This window comes from Aplidium turbinatum, chromosome 1 (assembly GCF_918807975.1).
Source record: "Aplidium turbinatum chromosome 1, kaAplTurb1.1, whole genome shotgun sequence".
Taxonomy (NCBI): Eukaryota; Metazoa; Chordata; class Ascidiacea; order Aplousobranchia; family Polyclinidae; genus Aplidium; species Aplidium turbinatum.
In genome coordinates this window covers 24,065,150-24,080,845 of record NC_137472.1, presented here as the reverse complement: position 1 = coordinate 24,080,845, position 15,696 = coordinate 24,065,150, and the positions used below count along the sequence as shown (strand labels likewise).

Sequence of the window (15,696 nt, the reverse complement as noted above, 5' to 3'; positions counted from 1 at the left end):
GTTTAGCCAATTTTCATGTTTTATTAATTAATTTCCAATGCGCCTGGCAGCACCGACATATTTTCTTGCATAAAAGAAACTAGCTTGGCAATATTCGTTCTTTTCAAATTGACACAACTTGGCGTGACCTGTTCTTGTCTCGGCTATCTGATGACATCGACTTGTATGCTTGGTAATCAATAAAGAAACCTTTTTGATAAAACATGAAAATTGGCTAAACAGTAGAATTATGGAAGTATGAGAATGTTGGACTGCCGAATATTGGCTAGTGACGAATATAAGACAGCAGTCGGTATACAACTACAAAATTACTTGAATTACTGGGTAACGTTACATATATGCAAAAGAATGACAATTTCATGACGGTAACGAACCTAAGGAAAGTTGAAAAGACCTAAGGTGAAAATCCCGAAGCACAATTGTGAATTTCACGACGGTAACAAACGTTAAAAAGACGTAAGGTGAAACGCAGAGCGCTACAGACACCCCCGCAAGAAGGTAAACGGGGGGAGCCGTTTGACTTCTGATGAGGATGTGAGGCGGAAGAAACGTACAAGTACAAGACACAGTAGGCTATATATATATAACAGGGTGATGCCTAAATTAAATTGATAACACGGTATGCACTGAAAACAAGAACGGGGTCGGATCCCCTCCGCACAGCGCGAGCGCTAACAGTCCCTCTGTCCTAGAAGAGCGGCTGGTCGGCTCTGACGGTCGGTCGAAACAGAGGTCTCGTGCAGCGGACATCCGGCCAGTGACAAGACTATTCTGTGCAACAAAAATGCGGTTAGTGAGGGCGATAACAATCATGAATTACAATTACATACAGGTTACAATTACGACGAGGTTACAACTACAACGAGGTAACAACTACAACAAGGTTAGTATTACAACTACAACAAGGTTACAATTACAACAAGGTTACAACTACAACAAGGTTACAATTACAACAAGATTACTACGGGGATATAGTGAGCTTCAGGATACGAAATCACGTGACCTCGCGAGAGCACTTCTGCGCACAGTAGTGTCACTGTTTGGCAAGTATTCAAAGTTTAAACAGGGCTGTTGGTGGTTGGCTCCACGTTGATGATGGCGTATGAGCGATCTTTCCAGGCTAGATTGGAAGGCAGGAAATCTTCAGCCACTCAGCAGTCTCATCGTCCAGGATTCTCAGACCATGCGCACCGTGTGGAGGCCGGTGGGTTAGGCAGTGGTGGATGACATGGTCTGCGGTCTGTTCCGTGGCTCCACACTCGCATTCTGATGAAGGAGCCAGGCCCCACTTGTGCATGTCCGAACGAAAGCGGCCGACGCCAGTTCGCAGGCGGTTAAGCCTGACCCACGCAAGCCTTGCGAGGGACATCCCTGGTGAACGGGGATCGGCGTCGGGTATAAAGTCACGGAGCGTGGAGGTGTGATTTTGCCACTCCGTGTTCCACATGTGGTTCGTCCAGTGTGCCGCACTTAAACCAAGTTCTTCTGCGTTCTTAAGGAGTTGTTGTGCGGCAGGCACAAAGGGGCGTCTTGATTTCAACCGCTGCTTTATAGGTGGTGGTCTCTTGAGTGTTGCATGGGGGAGATGGTCGGGGTCCAAAGCGCGGCGAGCGAGAGAAATCGTGGCTCCTTTACGGCGTATAGCTCAGCGGGTTGGATGCCTGCTAGGATGGGTAGGCAGTCTGTTGGAGTGGGACGCAGGCATCCAGTCACAGTACGCAGTGCGTCGTTGATGACGGTATCAATCTGGTGGGTGTAAGAATTACGACACCAGACCGGCGCGCAGTACTCAGCGGTGGAATGAACAAGGGCTAGGGTAGCTGTACGAAGAGTTTTAGCACCAGCTCCCCAGCCGGAACCCGCCAATCGCCTCAAAAGTGCGACGCGTGTAGATAGCTTTTTGCGCAGTGACTTCAAGTGCCGGCGGTACGTGAGTGACCTGTCCAGGGTTATGCCGAGGTATGTAGGTTCGGCACAGTAGGGCAGGCGTTCCCCACCAATCTTGATGTTTATCTCACGCTGTGCCTCCCGGTTGTTAAGGTGGAAGGCCGCCGACACTATCTTTGACTTGCTGAGCTGTTGGCTCCACGTTGAAGACTAGTTAGTAATGAAGTTAAGTTGTGCAATAAGGACAGAAAGACTAATGAACGTCTTTTGCATGCTGGTTTTCTGTAGGCTATCTGCAAATACACATTTAAATACTTTACAAGTGGATTTAGACTAGGTTTATAAGACATTACGGTATTTTGTATTGTCCATTGAAGCAAATTTGTGTGATCAGTGTTGTTTTCTGTGCAAAGTGGAAGTGCAAAGTGTGCTCTCTCGATAATAAGAAACAAAACAGGCAGTTCTGAGATTATTAAGGTTTATTTTTTGTATTAAAAACATGACTGAGGTCTGAGGATACTTTTTATACAAATGATTAGTTTGTGGGCCTACGGTACATTGGATATGTAGCCTTGTCATTGTAGTGAGAGCTTTCAAGAGTTAATTTGTCAGAACAAGAGCTGTTGAGGACGATTCCTATCATTTCATGTTTGCCCTTTTTTGTTTACAATTTATTCTTACTTGAACCTGTGTGACAATGTAGCACAACGAAGTTGCTGATTTCTTGTGCTTTCTTTTCATGTGGTGTTCGGTCGCAAGGTGGACGGTAAGAAAACTTTAGTTTAAATTGCTTCCTATTGGTTAGTTACTGTTAAAATTATGCTGTTTATCACTTGTTAATTACTTTCTGGTCAAATTACAATTTTCATGCTGACTGTAGTTTTTACTTGTGGTGAGAGTCAGGCTAGACTGGTAGGTTAGCGATAAAAACCAGCCATCCACCGAGCGGGATGCTACATTGGATTTAAACTAAAGACCTCTTAATTTGTGTTGTGTTAAATTGGATTATTCCTAGTAAATGATTTGTGGTGTCTTGTGTAACCACTAGTGTTTATGCATTGTAAATTTCAATGCTAATTGTGTCGTCATAGTGCTGTTTGCACTTGGTCTTTAGTGAATTTGTTTCTTTGTGTAATCAGTTGAAAGGCTAGTCATTTTAACTTGCTTAGTGTTGATTAACTCTTGTGCTGTGTTGAGAAATTGTGTTGTGCTGTTAAACTTGTGTAGAAGTTGTGAGACATTGTTTAATGTTAAGGATAAAGTAAGTGTTGAACTTGTGTTTGCTGGTGGTGTAGCCTCATTAAGTGAATTTGGTTGAATGCACCAAAGTCAGCATAATTATTATCTTAGATCTCGTGTTACCAGTTGTAAGAAAATGTCTGAGCAGTCTGATACAAGTAACAGTGTAGCTGTTGAAAGTGACAATGGGGCCGTACTCGGTGTGAGTTCTGTGGCCAGCCATTCAGGTATCAGTGAGCCAAGTGGTTCTAAAGTGACAACTGTGGTGAATAAACAAGTGTCTTCATCCAAGGAATTGTCCTTGCTGATGAAAGGATTTCTAAGCGTTGAGAGAAAATTATGCGAGTTCAAACATGAGATGTGGACTGCCATTGGTCAACCAGATGCCGATGAGTTGGTCAATGAGCTAATCGAAAGATGTGAGTTGGCAATGACAGATGCCAAGTTCTTGTATGAGAAAATCAATGCTGGTACTAGTTTTTCTGATTCGGCCAAATCTAGAGCCCAGAGATACTGGATTAGCTTGAATGTGACTTTAAGTCAAGTGAAGGAGTTAAGTGATTCTAGAATTTCAAATAACATGAGAGATGAGAATCAGTCCCATGTTCAAGTTGTCACTAGTCCTCAACCGGTCGTAAATAATCATGAGGAGCCTAGGGCAACAGTGCATTTGCCAGATCCTAGTGCTAGTACTTCATACAGTATTCCACCAGTGCAATCCCCAGTGAGAGTTGAGAGTGAGCAAATCCCCATATTTCCAGGTGTCGCCGCCCCATACATGCGGCCTCCACATCTTGGTGTTGCTCCTCCAGTGACATTAGATAAGTTTAGTGGTAATGTGATGGACTACTTAGAGTTTAAACGTAAATTTACAAAATTTGTAGAGAATGTTTACCAGGATGATGATGTACGCATGTCATACCTGCAATCTCTGTGTGTTGGAGAGGCAGGTAGGGCAATTCGTGGCCTTGGTGGTCATGTGAATAGAAGTATGGCTTACCAGACAGCGTGGAATCGCTTAGACCAAAGGTTTGGCAGTCATGACCTTTTGATGGCACAGGTGCGTAATGAGATGCTTAACGGACCTGTCATCAAGGCATATGATTCGTCAGCACTGAATAGTCTAAGAGACAAAATGTTTGAGTGCGAACAGAGTTATCTCAGTCTTGGTTGTTTAGATAGTTTAGACAGTCATGAGGTAATCCATAAATTGTTCAGTCGCTTGCCTGAACAACTTCAAAGGGATTTTGTTCCCTTGTACAGAAAGGGACAAGGTAGTTTTCGTCAGTTAAGAGAGTTGGTAGATAGTGCTGCTGCGGACGCTGAGTGTGCTCTTGGAAAGAAGCTGTATCAGCTGGACCTCAAACCAGCTGGAAGAGCAAAAACTTCCAGAGACCAGCATTCCAGTAGTCATTTTAATAAACGTGTAACAGTAAGTGCTGTGAAAGAAGTCCACTCAGGTTTACCGAGGGCAGAAGGAAAATGCTACATATGTGATGGTGGACATAAACTGTTAAGCTGTGCTGTTTTTAAACAGAAGTCGGTAAATGAAAGGAATGATATTGTCAAAAGTCTCAAGTTGTGTTTCAACTGTTTGTTACCAGGTCATCGTGTGGGTGATTGTTATTCCAAACAGAGATGTCAAGAGTGTGGCAAGCGACACCATAGCTTACTGCACTTTCAGAGACATCAAAGAGAGGTGAGGAGTGTTGGTGACAGTAGCCCTGAAACTAATGACAATGTGTTAGTGGCGTGTAACTCTTGTCCAAGTTCTGTTGATGGACTGGGCAGGAAATTGCATAAGGTGGTTCCTGTAAGAGTGTGGCTGCATGATCCAGCAAAGGCTGTGCATACTTGGGCCTATATGGATGAGGGGTCGGAAGCAACTTTGTGCACCCGTGCACTTGCTGAGAAGCTTTGCGCTCCTTTGTCCAAGGCCAAGGTGAAAATATGCACGGCTAATGCTGTGTCAGAAGCTTCGTGGCAGATGAATAACCTGCATATAAGAGGAGTTGACGAGTCAGAGGTGTTTCAAGCGAACAGAGTGTTGGTGCAGGATTCCATCGTGAATGTAAGGTCTAGTATCCCCACCAATGAAGTTGCGAAAATGTTTCCACACTTAGAAGATTTGTCATTCCCTAAGATGGAGGTAAATGAAGTTGAATTGTTGCTTGGTCAGGATGTGCAAAACGCATTTCGTGTCACTGAACTGCGTTATGGTGATACTGACCAGCCATTCGGCTTTCATACGGCCCTAGGTTGGGCTTTGTGGGGAGTTGACAAAGTGACGCCCGGTTGTTACTCTGACCAAGTATGTGTTAGTTTTATCAGTGAGTTAAGCCTGCCAGATGAGTCTTGCCAGCAAGTCTTGCAGATAATGGACCAAGATTTCAAGGACCTTGACCTTCCCCAGAATGCTTGTCTTTCACGAGAAGACAAACGTGCGGTCAAGATTATGGAAGAGTCTGTGAAGAAAGTGGGAGATCACTACCAGGTAGCGTTACCATGGAGAAAGGACAGGGTAGATCTCAAAAATAACAGAAAGTTGGCAGAGAAACGTTTAGCTGGTTTAAAAAGAAAGTTAGAGGCTGATCCAGAAGTGTGTCAAAAATATTGTGAAAAAATGAACGAAATGATAGAAAATGAGTATTGTGAACTTGTTCCATTGACTGATTCGCCTCCAGAAGGAAAAATCTCGTATGTCCCACACCACTGCACATCATTGTTAACAAAGTTTCGTGTAGTTTTTGATTGCAGTGCGAAGTGGAATGGTTCTTCTCTTAATGATGGGCTTCTTCAAGGCCCAGATTTAACTAATAGTCTTGTAGGTGTTTTGATGCGTTTCAGGCAGGAACCCATTGCTGTTGTGGCAGATGTCAAAGGCATGTTCTTCCAGGTTTTGGTAGATGAAAAGGACCGTGATGCCTTGAGGTTTCTTTGGTTCCCAGGCCATGATCTGACTCAACCTCCAGCTGAATACCGGATGAGGGTGCATCTGTTCGGAGCAACTTCATCGCCATCAGTTGCTGCATTCGCCCTACGAAGGACAGCTGAGGAGAACTTCACAAACTCTGGTCAAGACACAGTTAAGACTGTTTTTAACAATTTTTATGTAGACGATATGTGTAAATCTTGTACAACTGTGCAAGAGGCAGTGAGACTAGTGAAAGAACTGCAAGAGCTTTTGAGTAGTGGTGGTTTTAAATTAACAAAATTTCTTTCCAATAACAAGCAGGTTTTAAGCTCAATTCCATCCAAGGACCATGCTTCAGGCGTTTTCGATTTGGAGCAACGTGAACTTCCAACCCAGAAGGCTTTGGGCGTCTACTGGGATGCTGAAAGCGATAGTTTAAAGGTGAAGGTAAATATAAAAGAAAAACCGTGTACTCGACGAGGGCTCCTATCAATGATTTCGCAGACATACGATCCTCTAGGGTTTCTCCAACCATTCATGTTGCCTGCTAGGAAATTGTTGCAAGAGGCCTGCCGCTTGAAATTGGCGTGGGATGAACCTTTACCGGTCGTGGGGGGTGGGAAAGATAGTTGGGAAGAATGGGTGCAGGCACTCCCTAGTTTAGAGGCGGTGTCTCTTGCAAGGAGCTTCAAGCTCCAAGATCGTGTGGTTGACTACATTGAGTTGCACATTTTCACTGATGCTTCCACCACTGGGTATGGTGCATGTGCTTATTTACGTATAGTATATGTGGATAATTTCATTGATTGTGTTTTTGTGATGGGGAAGTCCAGGATAGCTCCCTTAAAACCCGTTAGTGTTCCCCGATTGGAGCTTACTGCTGCTGTTCTTGGTGCTAAACTTGGTAAAATGATTTGTAGTGAATTAGAGTATTCTTTGAGTAGTGTTGTGTTTTGGACTGACGCCACCGTAGTTTTAAGGTATTTGCATAATTCTACCAGTCGCTTTCAAACGTTTGTAGCTAACAGACTGGAATTATTACATACTCTTACGTCAGTGCAGCAATGGCGTTACGTGCCCACCGACCAAAATCCCGCTGATATAGCTTCGCGCGGTATGGCGCCCTCTAAGGTGTCCAATGCAGACATGTGGTTTTGTGGTCCCGAATTTCTACGCGCGCGCGAAAACGAATGGCCAGGACAGCCAGATTTTGTGAACAATATCGAACAATGTGATGCTGAAGTGAAGGTTTGTTCCACTCAACTGTCTGATCCATCAAGTGACTCGATCCATCGATTGCTGCGGTACTATTCAGACTTCAGTCGTCTTCGACGCACGTGTGCCTGGTTATTACGTTTTAAGAAGTTTCTGATGTGGAAAGCTAAATCAGCTCGTGATGCTCCCAAGTGTGGTCTGTTGAGCATGGAAGAATTAACAAAAGCTACGTCCGTGATCATCAAAGCTGTTCAAGTTGAAGCCTTTTCCGACGTGATGCAGACGCTTTACAATCACCCAAGTTTTGATGCCCCGTTTGTCCCAGTAGAAGAAGCTCAAATAAAGAAATGTGCCAATTTGAGAACTGTTCAGTCGCTCAATCCGTATCTTGTCGATGGGGTGCTTCGCGTTGGCGGCCGTTTACAAAGATCTCCGCTGACAGATGAAGAAAAACATCCCATTTTGCTCCCAAGTGATCACCCAGTTACCGCTCTCCTAATTTTGACGTGTCATCAACGAGAAGGACACATGGGAACCCCTCATGTGTTGTCTTCGCTAAACAAAACCTATTGGATTCTGAAAGGAAGATCCACTGTGAAGAGAGTGCTACGTTCGTGTCTAAATTGCAAGTTTTGGGCGGCGAAAGCAGGTCAGCAACAAATGGGTCATCTGCCTGCTCACAGAGTGACGCCGAGCCCCCCCTTCAGCGCTTGTGGGACCGATTTAATGGGTCCATTGCATGTGAAAATCGGAAGAAGCTATGTGAATCGATATGTTTGCCTTTTTAACTGTTTAGCCAGCAGAGCTGTTCACCTCGAAATAGTTCAATCATTGGACATGACTGCGTTCATACAAGCCTTTCGAAGATTTTGCAACAGAAGAACAACCAAGGTTCGTGATGTTTACAGTGATAATGGTGGCAATTTCGTTGCAGCGAATCGCGAATTGAACCAATGTATCAAGCTTTGGAAAAGCAAGAATTTTCAAGATGCCATGTTGCAAGAAGGCATCCACTGGCATTTCGGGCCTCCTCTGGCCTCACATCAAAACGGTTTTACTGAAGCCTTTTTCCGTATTGTCAGGAAAATCTTTCGTTCGGTTGTCGGAGAAGCTACACTGGAAGAATTCGACTTACTAACCTTGGCAACAGAGGTTGAAAGAATTTTAAACAACAGACCAATTACCAAGCTTGCCGCGACCCCAGATGATTTAGCAGCCTTGACCCCCAGTATGATCCTTACTGGATCGTTATGCGAAGGAGTTGCCCCAGGTGTGTTCATAAAGGCTGATGCGTACCGCAGATCGTGGAAAAAGACACAATACTTAGCAGATGTATTTTGGGATCGATGGTTACAGGACTATTTACCGCTGCTGCAGCCACGCCAGAAATGGTTTGGCACGTCTCGTAATTTGCGCCCTGGTGATCTTGTTTTAGTTGTGAACGAATCGGTCAAGCGTGGTTGTTGGCCGAAGGGTGTGGTCGAGGCCGTAATGCCTGACAGTAATAATTTGGTTCGAAGAGTGAGAGTTCGAATGGCTCACTCAACCCTCGTAAGAGATATTCGTAAACTTTGTTTGTTAGAGGGTTTCGCTGACGAACAGTAAGTTTCTCATTTTCGTGTGCATGTTTTTGTTTAGTTTACTGGTGTATTTTGAATTGTTTTTTTTGTTGTTTAGAAGCAACAACGACGTTTAAGCATAATGTAGAGGCGTACTTGAGTTTAAGCCTTTCATTGATACGTTTAGCTACATCAAGTTTTATGTAGTTTCAAAGTTAGTCGTTGGATAGTCTGTATTCGTACTCGATGTCTGATCGCATTTGATTTCGACTTTCGTACTCATGCACGGTCTGCTATTTGTGTTGTCTTCGCTTGCCTGTCGCCTACGGTACTGTTTCAGTTGCTCGTGTGCCAGTGTCAATTTATCTCTTGTGTGGCATCGTCCTTAGTTAAAAAACGTTCGTTAGCAACTTACGTTTTTGTGGGGAGAATGTTGAGGACGATTCCTATCATTTCATGTTTGCCCTTTTTTGTTTACAATTTATTCTTACTTGAACCTGTGTGACAATGTAGCACAACGAAGTTGCTGATTTCTTGTGCTTTCTTTTCATGTGGTGTTCGGTCGCAAGGTGGACGGTAAGAAAACTTTAGTTTAAATTGCTTCCTATTGGTTAGTTACTGTTAAAATTATGCTGTTTATCACTTGTTAATTACTTTCTGGTCAAATTACAATTTTCATGCTGACTGTAGTTTTTACTTGTGGTGAGAGTCAGGCTAGACTGGTAGGTTAGCGATAAAAACCAGCCATCCACCGAGCGGGATGCTACAAGAGCTAGTAGTAAGAGTATGGGTTAATTTCAATACATTACACCATCCATACACTGACTAGTAGTGGTCACAGCGGTAAACCATAATCTCTTCGTGGGAAAATTGTAAAATAAGATTCCCGAATCCGTTCGTCTGTATGTAATGACCGAAAAAGAAACACTCCTTCGAAACGTCTATTCAAAATTGTATTTCTTTAAAATTAGCCACCTGGCTGTCGAAACTGGAATGCAACGCCGTACACCACTAAAACTTGTCACTACAGAACAGATTACTTAGATAAAAGACGGAAATTTTATCCAGCTGGCAAGCACTAAGCAAACAGTTAAATATTTGACCAACTTTCAAGCAACCATTTTACGAATGACTAGAATAATTTGCGATATCTCAAATGCACGTAGACAGTAACTGTGACGCAATAATGAAAGACATTGTCACGCAATTCAAACCGGTGTTCAAAGGTAGTGATGCAATATTTCATCAGGTCTTCGACCGATGGTGCAATATTTGGACATTTTCTAGCAATTTCCATGACGTAAGATGCCAGCTAGGTTAAGTAGACCATAACGGTTTTTATATGACGTTTGATTTGGTGAACAATTGGCTGGAACAAGTATCATTGACTAATCCAATGTAGCTTTGTGTATATTAAATTGTGCTGGGCCATAGGCAGGTGAAGCAGTTGCCCAGGGCTCTATCATCAACAAAGTCACTAATTTTGGCAAAAATGTATGTAATTAAGCAATGTTTGGGAAACTACAAAACTAGTACAATCTGATAAAGTAGGGCTCGCAGTTGAGAGCCTGCGTGTTCGACTCCAGCCACTGCCACCCGCACTTTCTGTTGTTTCTCTGGGCAAGAAACTTTACGATAATTGCCTCTACCCAGTGATCGATTTCGAGTAATGGGTAGTACCAAATTTAAGTCATAAATAGAGTAGACAACCGGAAACAGACATTGCAGTCGGCTGCAGCGTGGGTCAGGTGTACGTCGGAAGGCGTACACCGATGCATAGCGCTCAAGCCCGCTTTCCCGCAATGCAGGATAAAGATAATAAAACAACAACAACAAACAAACAACAACAATATTTGCACCCACAGACATGAAATCATTTGTAAACCTTTGTGCATCTGCCCAAAATAGAAATTGCAAAAACCTGTAAACATACTGAATAGGCCTACACTTTTTGCTACTTCATGTCCACCTGAAGAATTGTTTACTTGATTAAAAATGTTAAAAAATTTCAATCACTCCTTTATGAAACAGAAACATTTCTTCAGTTTAGGCATAAGAAATATATATTATGGAAAGACCATGTTTTAGAGAAAACTGACATGCAGCTCTGCTCATCAGTTTTGAATACCGTATATACTTTGTTTGCTTAATACTAGCTAATACATAATGATACTTTGTTAATATCATACTGACCATAGTTATTTTTTTATTCTAAATGACGAAGGTCTTAGTAGTCTACTGCATAACAGACAGAGTGAGTTACGTAAAGTGCAGAGTTGGCCAGTTTCATAGTAGCCGTAGTTGTAATATACGCTAGCATATTCTTAAACTCAGTCGATGGCTGTTTTGATATTTGGGCACTTTCATTAAAATTGCACACATTTTTACCTCCTAAAGTGGCTTTGTACGGATATAGCTGTAGGCTTAGGCTATAATATGAAGTACCGTACATCAGGTGCAACCTAGTTCGTACCCTTAACAGTTTGTACCCTCAGTTCGTACCCTGAAAAGATCGAGAGAAAAATTAAAAAAGCCGAAGTCGCTGATCGTAGTTTCCGCAAACAACTCGAAGGTTAGGGTTAGCGGAAACTGCGGTTAGCGGAAACTGCGGAAAAATGTTTGCGGAATCTGCGATCAGCGAGGGTTAGGGTTAGAGAGCATAAATTACTCGATGGTTAGATTTAGGGTAAGCGGAAACTGCGGTTAGCGGAAACTGCGGAAAAATGTTTGCGGAAACTGTGATCAGCGAGGGTTAGGGTTAGAGCATAGATTACTCAATGGTTAGAGTTAGGATAAAGGTTAGTGGAAACTGCGGGAAAATGTTTGCGGAAACTGCGATCAGCGAGGATTAGGGTTAGCGAAATCTCCGATCAGCGACTTCGGCTTTGTGCTATCTTTCTCTCGATCTTTTCAGGGGGGAAATTTTTAAATGTTTGCGGAAATTGCGATCAGCGACTTAATTTTACTCTCTCGATCTTTTCAGGGTACGAACTGAGGGTACGAACTGTTCAGGGCACGGACTAGGTTGCATCCCCGTACATCAGTATAGGCTAACTAAAGGGCTAGCTTGTTAGTAGTCCAGAAAGTTATTTATAAACAAAAGTAGCCTATACATATGTTAAATTTTAGTAGCAATCCAAGGTTTTAATCTGATCTTTCATTTAGGTTTTATTGTGATAAATTCAGTGCTTTAATAATCTATATTTGTGAAATGGGGTTTGTGTGTTGTGTAACAAGCTGTAAAAGTGGGTACAAGTCTTGCAAGACTGTAGTGAAAGTACCAATGTTTTGATTTCCGAAAGATGAAGAAATGAAAAAAAGATGCTGCTTGTTTTATAAATTTAATTGCAATGTGTGGAAAATCATGTCTGTTACAACACCTACAAAAGGTAAGAATAAGATGAAAAGAATGGCTTTAGTTTGGTTGTTAAATTTATTTAATTAGGTTGAAATTGTGTAGAGTGACAACCAGAGATGTACGTATGCGCCGCAAATTCTACGCCGCATACTTGCGGCGTATACTTTTTGTTTGCGCTAACGCTTGCGGCCACATTTTTTTGGATAGTTTGCGCTTGAGGATGCGCCGTAAAGTTTTTGCGGTTTTTTAGCGCATAGCGTCAACGCATACTTTTTAATGTCTTAGTTGTTGTTTGCAAATTTTTTGCCAAACTGCGAAATGTTGACGTCTTGCAATTGCCCATTGTTCTAGTGTTGTGTCACAGTGTCATCTATTGTTCGGTCAGCTGGAGTTTGTTTGTATATCACACTACTGCCTTTGACGCTAGAGTCCCACGTGGAGACTGAAGTCTTGCAGAAAAAAAGAAAGAATTAGTTAAAACAACTTGGGCCTACTGAGAAATTACTTAGTAAATTACGGGTCAGAACAGGAATGTAATGTAAGCAAGCAAGTAGGTAGGTTGGTAATGTCGCTCCATGCAGGGCCGGATTTAGCTGATGGGGGGCCCGGGGCACTTTTAGATCGGGGGGCCCCCCTGCAAAAATTTTTTTCAAGCCTACGGCGAAAAAAAAACACCTCTGCGTCTACAGTAGCATCAATCCAGCACTGCACAGCATTTTGCAGAAACTTCAAAGGCTGAAAGGAAGAAAAAATAACAAAAGATCACATTTTTTCTACGTAGAGGGGCCCTTCAAAAGTCGGGGGGCCCGGGGCACCTGCCCCCTCTGCCCCCCCCAAAATCCGGGCCTGGCTCCATGTAAAAAATGTAAACAATGACTTGGCTTCGTAGTGTGAAGTTGTTTTAGTCAAGCAGTGTTGAAGGCGTTTGTAAGCAATTGTGAGCACTTTAGTTTATATTAGTTAAGTCTTGCATTTTGGGGCAAATTAGAAACTTCTCAGGCAATGAGCACTCATTGAGCAGTGCAGCCTATGTATCTAAACAAACTCAAATATTTGGTCTCTGACCGTGATTGCTTGCATGATGTTGTACTCTGTATGTTATATGTAGTAGCCTACATTACTTTGCCTTTGCCGGTTATTCTTGTTGTAGGCTATGTAGCGTAGTAATGTGTAGGCCTACATACAGTAGGCTATCAAGCTAAGGTATTTTTTACTTGACAATTTATACAGTCTGTTGCGTAAGTATGTAATTATATATGTTTTGTAACTTGATGAGCAGTTTAGCAAAACATGCATCCAGGGGCCAATTGTGAGAGGCTTTTGAGTAGCCTACTGCTAATAACACTAGTAATGCTAACTATCCCTGAATGCTAATAACAAAGAGTTGTGCAGTTCAGAATCTAAACTTGCTTGTGTCTGGCAGTTTTGTCTTCCAATAACCCACTTTTTAAAAATCTTATCAGAAAAAAGAATAGAGCTTACTTAGAGAATTATGGCATTAAAAGCAACATTAGTCTCATTCAAACGGAATCATTTTAAAAATAGTGTTTTTTATAATGGACTTTTAGGGAGCGACAGTTAGTAGGCTATATTACTAGGATCAGCGACAGTTTGTATAATACTAGAATTTTCTTGATGGGCATATGCTACAGTTTCTTACACTACACTATTGTATTCAGGGAATAACTTACGGTAATACTCATCTCCAAGTGAAATGGAGCATGATAATACAAATCCATGGCCCTACATGGAAAAGTATTTTAAGCTCTCTTCTTCGAAAGGCAAAAACTTATATTTTCAATGCCAGATGTGCCTTCAGGCCAAAAAGATAATTTCTTGTAACGAGAAATCGCGAAGTGGCTTGAAAAGTGTGTTGTTTCGAGTGGTTTATACCATGTGAATATTTGGCACCTAGCAAACAAAATGAGTTTGTGCTAGAGTATGCGCTAACGCTGACGCCGCCAACTTTTTTTACAAGTTGCGTTGACGCATGCGGCGTATACTTTTTTGAACGTTTGCGTTTGCGCTGACGGCGTCAATATTTTTTGTATGCGCGTACATCACTGGTGACAACAGTACTTATTACGGCCCAGCAAATAAGTTTTTTTCTCATTTATTTACCGTCTTCTGACTTTGATTCGAGGCAAAAAAGGTTCGTTCTGGCGAGGATAGTAGGTCTAAATTGTATGTTGTGTACCAATGGGTGTACACTGTACAGTAGTACACTACTCAGAAATTACTAATGTGCACTGCATTTTTTCAGCTTTTCGAAAGAGATGAGATGTGTTCTCCAATTGAAGCTGATGGAATCAAACAACAACCGAGTTTGACCTTCTTGGGAAAAGCTAGAGATCTATTTATACTTTGGAAAAAAATAAACCTTTCTGGGCTCACTTCACAGACATTTACTGCATGCATTTAGACCATGGGTGAGGTTCCGGAGTTGGCGCAACATTGATAACCAACCATCATTTCACCTATGTTCTCACTGGAAAATTTTTGTCCAATTCAATAGAAGGACGGTTTGGGTGGTATCAGCAAGCCAATGGTGGTAATTTTTTCATGTTTGTAAAACAAGTTCTAAAAGCTGAAAAAAAAATTCGCACTCTTAGTTTGTTGCAGCAACATGATCTTCTTGCAGCAGGTAACCTCACAACCCTTGATGCTTTTCCACTCGGCTTTGACGTTTCGATGTCAACTGTTCCGTTTACAGATGTTTGATGGTTTACTAATTTTTTTCTGCGGTTAATGTGAATGACCTCTCCGATGCTGATGCTAATGTGACGTATTTTGTGAGCGGATACATTGGCCACAGTATCTCTCGAGTGCTTGAAAGATGTTATTGGTAAAAATGTTGATGCGCCGAGCCTCCTTGAGTCGGTACCACATTATCGTGCACATCTTTTTGAAATAGCTGACCGTGGTGGTTTATCCGCTCCCACAGAATACTGCTTTGCAGTGACAGCGCTGGCTGTTCAATATTACACTGCTATATTGAGTGATGACTTGGCTAAGTCGAAACTGTTTAGTTTGTTGAATTAGCGTTTATTTTTACTTCTTCAATCTTGAATGTCAAAGAGTCTCGTGGTATTGGCGATTTATTTCAGCAAAAGTGTGATAATGGACATTCCGACGTTAACTTAATTGTGTGCACTACATTTAACTGTTTCGCTAAAAATGAACTGAAACGATTTAATGCCCCGGAGATTGCACCTTCCACAATGGTGACTAATCGAAAGGTTCGAAAACTTACTTTAAAAAGCACACACAAAAGTTAGTTATGTTTTGTTTACACGTTTTTATTGCTACTTTATTCTTATTTGTTATACCTCACAGCCAATAGAGTTGCTACTCTCATAAACACCTGAACAGTTTTTTCAAGCTTGCTTGGTATTGTACTGTAATGTTTATTACAGTATATGCTTACTTCACATTTATTTACAACCAATCGTATGAAGTGAGTACCTATTGGTGAAGTTGCTGTTGTATATTTACGTCTGCTTGTCTATATTACGAAACATAGT

General features: G+C 42.0%; 1 protein-coding gene across 1 annotated transcript; it reads left to right on the top strand.

Moving 5' to 3' along the window:
• The first annotated feature begins 3,486 nt into the window (after positions 1 to 3,486).
• Positions 3,487 to 9,494, top strand: LOC145771867 (uncharacterized). Its single transcript, XM_082583617.1, has 2 exons — positions 3,487 to 3,545; positions 4,011 to 9,494. Exon 2 carries the CDS (start codon positions 4,040 to 4,042, stop codon positions 8,858 to 8,860), a length of 4,821 nt encoding a protein of 1,606 aa, XP_082439743.1. The 5' UTR covers positions 3,487 to 3,545; positions 4,011 to 4,039; the 3' UTR covers positions 8,861 to 9,494.
• The last annotated feature ends 6,202 nt before the right edge of the window (positions 9,495 to 15,696 follow it).